Source organism: Protopterus annectens, chromosome 9.part0 (genome assembly GCF_019279795.1).
Source record: "Protopterus annectens isolate FY-2018-M chromosome 9.part0, PAN1.0, whole genome shotgun sequence".
Classification (NCBI taxonomy): domain Eukaryota; kingdom Metazoa; phylum Chordata; order Ceratodontiformes; family Protopteridae; genus Protopterus; species Protopterus annectens.
This window is the reverse complement of record NC_056743.1, coordinates 458,024,409-458,035,272: the sequence shown is the minus strand read 5'-3', so window position 1 is coordinate 458,035,272 and position 10,864 is coordinate 458,024,409. Positions and strand designations below refer to the sequence as shown.

At 36.5% G+C, this 10,864-nt stretch overlaps 1 protein-coding gene across 1 annotated transcript; it reads right to left on the bottom strand.

Moving 5' to 3' along the window:
- Positions 1-731: 731 nt before the first annotated feature.
- On the bottom strand, positions 732-10,561 carry LOC122810876 (microtubule-associated serine/threonine-protein kinase 1-like). Its single transcript, XM_044082419.1, has 3 exons — positions 8,862-10,561; positions 3,041-3,147; positions 732-817 (listed from the first exon to the last, which is right to left on the bottom strand). Exons 1-3 carry the CDS (start codon positions 9,010-9,012, stop codon positions 779-781), a joined length of 297 nt encoding a protein of 98 aa, XP_043938354.1. The 5' UTR covers positions 9,013-10,561; the 3' UTR covers positions 732-778.
- Between the last annotated feature and the right edge of the window lie 303 nt (positions 10,562-10,864).

Here is a 10,864-nt window from a genome sequence, read left to right as displayed (position 1 = left end):
CTTTTCTTTTGCAGAGCAACTAAAACAAATCTTATCCTTCTTTTTGTGTGACGATACTTCTCTCTTAAACATTCTTTTACTATCTTTTTTCTGCTTTGCATATTTCTCGCCTCACCATCAAACCTCCCATCTGCTGATCAGTTAGCAAATTTGTTTCTTCAGGGTCAACAGCCCAAGAGCCCATTCCTCCTCCTTTTAGATCATGCAGACATTTATATCTGCGCAGCAGAGATTAGAAAAGTTAGTAGAATTACTGGCCAAAAGAAGTCAGTATACTGATATACATTGCAGTGGACTGTGATGTGCACACAAAATCAGGAGGCTGGAAGTGGGTAGCTGTGAAGAGAAACTACCTTCAGTCTGGTCCACAATGGATGTAAAGGAGCTGTCAGCCATGTATTCATTTAATATGTGTTGTAAATACTAAACAGCTTGCTATGTGCTATTTGAAAAAAGAATAAAACTTGCTATCTTGTCAAATTTTATAGCATGTGTGTGTGTTCTACATGTGTAATGGAGTTACACTCTGTGGAAGATAGGAAACAGGTGAAAGCCTTATATCATGCGACAACATGCTGAACGTGAATTTCCAGTCAGTTAGTTTACTAACAGACAAGACAGGAAAGAGTCAAAGACATTTTTAATCTTTTTATTGGAAACTGTAAAATACAAACATTATTTACACAATGCCAAAAACAAAAAACAAAAAAAAACAAAAAACAACCCCCCCCCAAAAAAAAAAAAAAAAAAAAAAAACAGTTGCTCATATTCTTCTAGTTCAATGTGCTGCAAACTGCCTTGTTTTCTTGTATTCAGCCTAAAAGGAAACACAAATAATGGTGTAAGCATTAAATGTTAGGAAATATAAACTTTTTTAATACAATCCTTGTATACAAAAACCAATGTGTGTAAAATGATACGTACCATGTTTTCATGTTTGGGCCATAATATTTTACTGAGTGCATAATACACAATAAAGAAAAGTTGTGAAAACTAATACAACTGTATTTGCATGTTTAGTGTTATACAGAAGAGAAAATGTGAAAGGATTTACAATAGTAAGATGGAAAGTAAAAGATGTTATTAAATGAATAAGATTCTGGTTAGGGAAAAAGCAGGAGGCTCATAAAAATGTATTTTGGCTTTTCCTGATTAGGGGTCGCCACAGGGATCACCAGTCTGCAGATTGATTGGCAGTGAAGTTTTTACAGTGGTGAATTGATCATAAAGGACAGAAACTTATTTGATAATGGGAACATATAAAAAGTGTTGCATAGGTAAACTCATAAAGAATCTTGATGTACAGCAAGATCCTTAATATCTTCCTGAACTACCAACAATTCAGGGAGGTGGAACCTGATGGACAGTCTAGCAGTTCAGACTGCAGCACTCCTTGTACTGCAATGCTGTTAGAAAAGGAGTCCAAGTACCTTCTGAGGGAACAGAACCCATAACTTTGTGATCTTCCTGCATCACAGCTAAGTGTACTACCTCTTGAGCCACTTTCGTGGCAGTATTTGATGTTATTCTGTTTAATTTGAGGGAAAAAAAAGACCTGAACTGACAGCAATACACTTACAAATCCTTCCAAAAGAGTTATCGCATAAGTGGAAATATGATAGAATACTTGTGTGTATCTTATCTATCATACTTATGTTTGTGTGTGTGCATTTATCTATCTATCTTATGTGTGTGTGTATCTTATATATCTTACTTATGTGTATGTGTGTGTATATCTTATCTATCTATCCAATCATCTATCTATCCATCCATCCATCCACATGCACACACACTTCTTAAAGTTTCACGAAATGCAAAGATGCATCCTCACACACACACACACACACACACACACACATTGTAAACTTTCCTGCCAAAACTGACTTCAACAGCTTTTATTTAACTTTCTCTACTGGGTTTACACAATATTGTCAGACACTAGGAGACCCTCTCTTATCAAAAGTATCACCAAAAGATGAAAAGCAAAAGAAAATGAATTCTTATGTTACTCACTGGCTCTGAACTGCAGAGGAATAATGCCTTGACTAAAACTAAAATGACTCATGACTGACTAGCAATCTGGGAGACAGGCCAAAACCTGCTCCCACATACTGGAAGGAGGAAACCAGCCTGATTAATTGCAATGCCAGCACATCCTGGAGAAAGGAACACACAGCATGCAGGAAGAGGTACTGAGCACATTGCTGGTGTCAGATAGATGGTATTTCCATATGGATGCATGCAGAAGTGAGCATGTGACACACAGAGGGTGAGTAAAGGGTTAAGCAGATCAGCTGCCAGGGCAGAGCTTAGGATAGATTATTATCCACTGGAGCTTGACTGGCATTTCCTGGCATGCAAGAAGTTGTGGTTGCTTAGAAGTATTACCTTATGAAAGAAAGACATCCCTGGGGAGGTGACTTGGGTTGCCAGCAACATGTTAAAAGATGGGGAAACAAATGGATTAAGTATTGTGTCTGGAGAGGAATTAATGGTCAGTCAGGTGCAGTAGAAGGACAATATCAAAAAATTCTTAGGGTCACTCCAAAGCCTTTCCTAAGCAAATAAGGAGACATACAGTGATGATTTATCGGAGCAAACAACCTAACGTATTTAGAAAAATACCAGTGTGCATATACTCAAATGTAACACCATTCTTGTAGAGTAATTTTTAAGGTTAGATAAGGACTTTTTAACTGTTACCTTCTGATAACAACAAAACAGGTGCTTAAATGATACCTTTAGTGACCAATTAAGCATTGCTGGTCTGCAAACATTTGAGAAACTACCACGTCTCCTTGTCAACCATGGTACGACAAGGAACTTAATTATTTACACAAATAAACCATGCCAGTTTCTCAATCATGTCATACCTAACAAAAAAGGCCTAGTATCCCTAAAAGTTTGCAAGCCAGCTTAGTGAAGAAAGATATCACTTCAGTTCCAACTGAATTTTGAAGCTAAACATGATTTCTTAACCCTGTATCTTTAAAAATTATTGCCTGCAGCTTAAAATATTACTGTGGTTAAAATCTGTTACCTTATAGAATTGAGGAGAACAGCTGTTAAAATTGCTTATTTTCATAAATGGTTCCTCCATGGAAGTTTGTTCTTCATACTGATCATCACATAAAGATGCAGGACGGTCTAGAAAAGAAAGATGGCATATTTTCACAATCTCAACTTCTTTATCCTTATTTCTGCTTTAAATCAAGTAGTTCTCCACCAGCAGTTAATTTTTGTTTCCTAAATCTCCCCCACAGTTTAAACCAGTCAAATAGACCCAAGGAATCCTCAACACAGAAGAAGTTGTTTATAACATGAGGCTGCTTAAGTAACTGGTAGCAAAGCCTTGGAGTAACTCCTGGTATCTTGCTGTTCTTATTGTTGATTAGTTTTCTGTGGTAACCACTGCCACATGCAGGTGGATATGCCATGACACCAGCTGGATGTGATGACTCACAGTCTCTAACCTTGTAACCTGCTATATTATCGGAAATGGTCTCCTATGCAGAAGAACTAGCTGTTCTCCTTGTCTGGAGTTGTGGACCTTATGGCTCACAGGTAAGTACTAGACTAATGAGAATAAATGCGATCATACCAGATATAATTTATGGAGACCTATGCATAGGATGGAGCATTTACAAGCTGCCTCTGCCTATTAGTTATTCAGGTGACAGTCCTGGGGTAAATAGGATACTTCATCCTTCTGCAACAGCAGCTGGCCCTCTGATACTTATCCCTCACTTCTGAAATCGGTACTAGCTAGCTACTACATGAACAACACTGCAGTAGCTGCATGTCAGGGCAACTATAGACTATGTCTGAACAGACGATTACAAATGCACGTCACTGTGGTTAATTCTCTCAGCTTATAAAAGAAGAATAAACATTCAGTGCATGATTGGGATCACATTAGTTCCCTTTTCCTGCATATTTATTTTTGCTCTCTAGACAGTCGCAGCTACTCAGCTTGTCTTTATATTCAGTATAGAGAAGCCATGACACTAATGCATAATGATATGATGTACTTCTTGACAGCAAATAAATGCTGCTCGAATACAGTTTATATTTGATTATGTTAGAATACTAAAATGCTCATACACAAAAACATGTTATGCAAGAGATAAGAACCTAGAAATCAACAACTGTTCAAATTCAAGGCTACTTTACTGTCACTGTGACATGGGGATGTTGTTCACAGCAAAGACATCACAGAGGAACTTTTATTCTCCATGAGGTGTTTTATTCAGACTCAGAATGTATGTCACATGACATGCAGCTATCGCCAGATGGATACTACCATACATAAAACTGTACACTGCATGTAGTACAATAAGCGTCACAGACATCAGCAAGTTAAAAAGTTCACATTAACTAGCTATCAGACTTAGTAGTGGGAATATATGCAAAATGTGATAAATGTCAGCAGGAAGTGCATTATGATCTGGGAAACATTCTGCCAAAACAATAAGGAATTCCATTCGCATGACATATAGTAAACCAACTCAGTTCTCTATTCCAGGATCGAAAGGGATGCTGCAGTACATCCCACATACATTTTTAATTCTTTCCCCAATGCTATTTCACCAAATTTCAGAGGTTTTGAGTTAGGACTACATCTTTTTCAGATGAATTAATGATAATAATCTGATAATAAATTATTAATTGATATTAACATTACAGTGCTACCAAAATTCAACAAGGTATGGTTTCACTTGAACCCAATGCACACATCAAGCAAAACTACATGCTGAGAAATCAAAATTATTAACTCGTGAGGTCCTGATCTGAGCTAACCTGTGAATTGCAGTCAAAAGAAACAATCTGTGTCAGAATCCATTTTCTTGTACTTCTGTTCACCGATACTGTTCTCATGCTGAAAAATGCAACAACCAAGCACCCTACTTGTGAAGAAGGTGAGGAGGTAGCACTGCTGAGCAGTTATGGCTATTGAACTACTGGGACAGAATCACAGATAAGCAGGGGAAGTAACAGTAAATGGACAATTACATGTCATGTCATATGTGGGGCAACATTCAGAAACATGGTTTGCATTGCACAAGTCTAATGAATAATGTAGAATACAAGCTGATATGTTAAATAAACATTAAACAAGAGTCTAACACACAGGTCCTTGCCATAGCACCAAATTACCTCCAAAAGCACAGACGCCACTGAAGAAAGCACCAACAAAACAAATCCTTCTTGTAGAAAAGCAACTTTTAATCCAATTTAGCGCACACAACACTACAATTAAGTTTTCGTCCAACAGACTTTTTTGGGACATGGGGTGTGCACTAGTGTAGTGCAAGTATGAGTTAGAATAGGTTTCCTTTCTAAATACAGCGGATTTAAAACTACCACTAAGTTTATGTATAGTTACGTCCAGATAGTTCATTTTATCCGTCATAACATTGTGGGTAAACTTCAAAAAACTTTTAGACCAAAAACTCAAGCATTTATGGGGACTCAAGAATGAAATCTTAAACGATTCTTGGGATTTCCTTAAAAGTATCCCTTTAATTCAGGACATGGATAAGATCATTTTTGTGACTCTCTCTCTCTCTCTCTCTATATATATATATATATATATATATAAAGGATCTAGTCTTGGTTATCCCACATAGTGAAGGACTGTAAATGTTTGGAGAGGCAATGGTTTCGAAAGGTAAAGGTACCTAAAATGATTTTTGTTTGTGTTAACCCTGATGGAGCTGGTTTTAAAGAACAATTGTATCTTTTTTACTGACAAATTTTTTCAACAAATTAAGGGAGTGGCCATGGGGGCCAATTGTGCGCCTACCTATGCCAACATAGTGTTAGCCATGTTGGAACACAAATTCATCCTAGATTCCCAATACAAAAATTGTTGGTTGGTGTATAAAAGATTCTTGGATGACATATGTATTTTTCAGAAAAATATGGAAACTAAGCTTACTGAATTTATTACTTATATTTAAATACTACAAGTTTTTTGAAGTTTTACCTACAATGTTATGATGGATAAAATGAAATATCTGGATGTAACTGTATATAAACATAGTGCTGGTTTTAAATTCACTGTATTTAGAAAGGAAACCTATTCTAACTCATACTTGCACTACACTAGTGCATACCCCATGTCCCAAAAAAGAAGTATAGTGAAGGGACAATTTATACGGGCCAGTAGAATGACCTCTGAGGATATAGATTTTCAGCTAGAATGTGGAAGGCTAGTGAGTTTATTTTTAGAAAGGAGGTACCCTGTGGACTTAAATGAAAACATAAGGAAAGAGGTTAGTGACAACAGGAAGGATAAATGCAACTCTGAGAAATGAGATGGTGACAACGTTTGATAGGGCATTTGTCATGGAATATAATGGTAACTCCAAAATCAGTAGGGGAGTTATTACAAAAGAATGGGACAAGTTTATTGAGTTTACAGACTTAACTTTTCTGAAGTCTGAAACACTTCACATTACATATAAGAAAGTTAATAACCTTAAGGAGTTGCTTGAAAAAGGCAATATGATGGGGCGAGCTAACATTAACAAAAGTCGGTACTTTTAAATGTGAGGCATGTTCGCAATGTACCCACATTTTGAATGAAGGGAAGGTTTTTATTCCTAGTAGGAACACAGAGATCTTGTCGGACTCTTTCTATAATTGCAATTCAATAGGTGTGATTTACCTGGCTATTTGTGGACCCTGCATGGCATTCTATATTGGAAAAACTGAAAGGAAGCTAAGAAGATGTATTTATGAACACTATTGCGATATTAGTATCCATAAAGATACAAATGCACTTTATAAGCACACTAAAACCTGCATAGGGGCAACATTTAATTTTTTTGCTATTGAAAAAGTGCCAGTGGACTTAAGGTGTGGGCCATGGGAAGCTAAACTGGAATATAGAGAGTTATTTTGCCAAATAAAACTTGAAGCCAATGTTTTCCCTGGCCTTAATGGTCACATAAATATAGCCCCTGTGTTAAAATTAAGGGTGGCTAAATTATAACTAGCATTGAATACAATTTTATATTGTAAGTTGTTGATTTTTAAGCTTAAAAGGTTTTATAGCTTTTAATGAGCCTTTTATATTCCGATGTAAGACATATTATTTTGCAGTTTGGTTGCTATATTTTAAATGTCCACTAGATGGTGCAAAATGATATGATTTATTTTTCACATTACAGCACTTTTAATTGAATAAATATTATATATTATTATTATTATTATTATTATTACTACTATTATTATTATTTTTGTATATTTGTTAACTTTAGGATCAGTTTAATAGGAATATTTTAATATGAAAAAAATGTATTTTATGAGAATATATAGTTTGTGTGTGTGTCATGTATATAGTTTGTTTAGGGGGTTATTACATTTTTAATAAGCGTTAATTAAAAAGGATCTTTGATTGGTTAATGATTTTGTTTTTACCATATAAAAGTGGGGACTAAGTACTGAATGTTATCTGATGAAGTCTGTCGGACGAAAATGTAATTGTGCGTTAAACTGAATTAAAAGTTGCTTTACTTCAAGAAGGATTTGTTTTGTTGGTGCTTTCTTCAGTGGCGTCTCTGCTTTTGGAGGTTATTGGTGACTTTTTTGGCACTACTTGCTTCCTTTAAGCTGATTAATAGTACCAAATTCATTATTATTATGATTTTTCAATCTGAGTTGGGAGGAAGAAGATTTGAAAGCATAACTTTTGAATTCAATCTGCTGTACCTGTGACAGGACAGTGATCAGTGACTGATGAGTGAAATACTCCTTCAAAGAAAAGCACCTGTTTATTTGCATGGTCTACCAAGATAACTTCTGCCATCACACATTGTAAAATGACAGCACCAAGCTATGTGAAGTAAAGGCAAAGATGTACCAATAGCAGGCATGAAGGCACTTCCATGCAATCAAAACAGCGTTTTCACTTATATTATATCAGTCTGTTAAAGGTGGTTTGTTAAATGCATCACTTCTAGTAGGATGGAAATCACCAGAATGCACTACTTTAGTTCTCATTTTAATATAACGTTCTGAGAAGGAATGGCACCGGACTATTTTCCTCAAAAATATGCATATTTTTGTTCCAACTCAGGATTACACCCCTGCAGTCAAATGCATTTTATTTACAGAAATCTGTTCATACCCACCTACTAAAGCATATTATTTATTTCTTTATTTGCTTTTTGTTTACCAGGAAAGTCCACTGGGCCTAGGTGAGCCCATTTTCAGTGGAGGTCCGGGGAGAAAAGCTCCATGGCATACACCTTTACATTTAAGATTTACTGAAGACAAATTAAGACAGTAAAGCTACAGGGGTACATTTCAAACAGAAGAAAAATCAATGCGCCATCAACAAATAAATGAAAAATATGTACAAATGTAGATGTGAACAGTTACAGCTGTATATACAGTAAAGCAGACAGGGCTAACCTTACTTGTTTTTACATCAGTAATAGAAACTATCAGCTGTCTTTGCAGAGTTACTATTTTACCAATAATAGAGATGACTAGAGAGATTAGGTGTTACATGCTTGGTACAATTACATATTCAGCTAGATGAGAGGTGGGTAAGCAGGGAAGTTTTGAAATGAGTAAGATTATGAATATTTCTGATGGGAAGAGGTAAAGCATTCCAAGTCTTGGCTACTGAGTAGAGAAGCTGACGGGGTGGGAGATTGGGTTTGTGAATTTGTCACAGTTGCTGATCTCCTGATCTTAGTGGCTTGTTGGAGAGGTAGTAATTAAAAGTAGTTATCCACTAAGCAAATGTTTATTTATACTCTCTTATAAATGAAATGTCACATTTCATCAAAAGAAACATTTTTATATATGCCTGGTACAGGTTTTAAGACCAAGCTTGCACTTACCATGAAAGTAGCTTCTCTCCTTACATAACAGATCTAAAGCCAGCTCTGGCTTTTCCTCCTGTAGTCTATTCCACTCCAGATTCTTTAAGAAGGGATGCTGCTTCACCTCTTGTGCTCCAGCTGCAATGATGATTTGCAACAATGTTACCATCTACTCTGTACATCAACCATGAATTTGTAACAATGTTACAATGTTATAATGTTATCTGGATACCTTGTACTTCAAACATCACAGTTTTCCTCCAAATGATACATTTCTGTTTACCAGGTAAACACATCAAAGTAAAAACCTGTTTTAAGTCCCACTGAACTATCAGAGAGAGTTAATAACTAGTGACCAGTGACAGGTAATGAAATCAAATGAAAAACAGTCTTGTAATGTATGCCAAAGAAAATCAAACTTAACATTGAGGAAACAATAAAGCCATGACTCTTAAAATTGGTCAATGATCATAACTGTAAGCAAATAGGGGCCGCATAGTAGAGCAGCGAGTGCCATTTTTAGCTCACAGCAAAAGAATCACTAGTTCCATTCTCATCTGGGGTGTCCTTTGCGTGAATTTGCATGTCCTCTCTGTGAATACAGAGTTTTTTACCTACCTCCCAAAAATGACATAGTGAACTAGTTAGTGCAAATTGCTCACACTCCTGTGTATGTAGTGACTGCATGCGTGAGGGTGAGAGTTCTGCAACAGATCTGCACCATGTCCAGACCCAGCTTCGATGTCAGTGCCCACTGGCTGCTAGGACACATTCCAACATCCAGTGACATGTAATGGATTAAGTGAGCTATCAAAAAGTGAATATGCATATGTATGAAAACAAGCAGGTTTAGCTGATACTTTTAGAATAAAACTATGGCCCAATGCAATACTAACATAATTATTAAACAAACTAAATTGCTACAAAAATAAAACACAATATTCACAGCAGGTTATGTTCCTGCTTAATCTCATCTATTTGGAAAAAGGGGAAATAAAACAGAAACATTTCTAATTGGTGTCTATGAAACAAGAATACTTGTTTACTTTCCATCTTTGTTCCTGGATATAAATGGTTACCAGAAAATATAGTTGCATTTTAAATGAAAGCCTTTTCCAGCCACATTTTTCTGCAAAGATCACAATTTATTTAATCTAAAATACCATAAAATGATGAAGCTGCTCATGTTTTCTAGCCATTAGAAATGCTCTTTTGACTGGGATACACATCACCAGATAGTTGAACATTTTTGCCCCAGTTTGCATGCTCTCCAGCTACCCGTTAGTGTTCCCCAGGGATGTTTTTAAGGCTCCTGGTCCTCTCTCTGGTGCTCTGACTGCACCTGATGTGTTGGGAAGGGGAGATACACTGGAGAGGGGCAGCTGGCAGCATCACAAAAGCTGTCCTGCACACCAGAGGAGTTTTACTGTACACCCTAACTGGGCCATGCTACTGACATCACAGGCACATACCATCTGCCTTGTGATGTATAACACCATTCCAATCACCAGGACTTTGTGTCTGAACACAGGCAGACATGCTTCCATCCCTCCCAGAGTAGATGAGTCAGCAGAAAGCTCCTCATTCCCACCCTGCCCATCTCCTGCTTTGAATATGTTTTGGATGCATGTGTGTCACTAATTCACTCACAACAGTTTAATAAAACAATAGTGATGAACTTACCATAACTTCCTATCTGTGTTATCTTATTTCATTACTCCTCATGATGGATCCAATCCAGCACTTTGGCACTTCACAGGCATAGATTCAAGGCTTGAGGTCCTCAGTCTTCCATAATCCCCTTCTTCACTTGAAACCTTAGATTGGGTTTTCTGCAGGAGCCGTGGGGATATATATATATATATATATATATATATATATATATATATATATATATATATATGGTCTATATTATAACATCAAAGTCTTACAACTTTGAATGTTATAATATCGAACCCAGTAGAGCGAATGCTGGAAATAGCAAAGCTGCAGAACACCGAATAGAAAAGTATTCGGTGGGC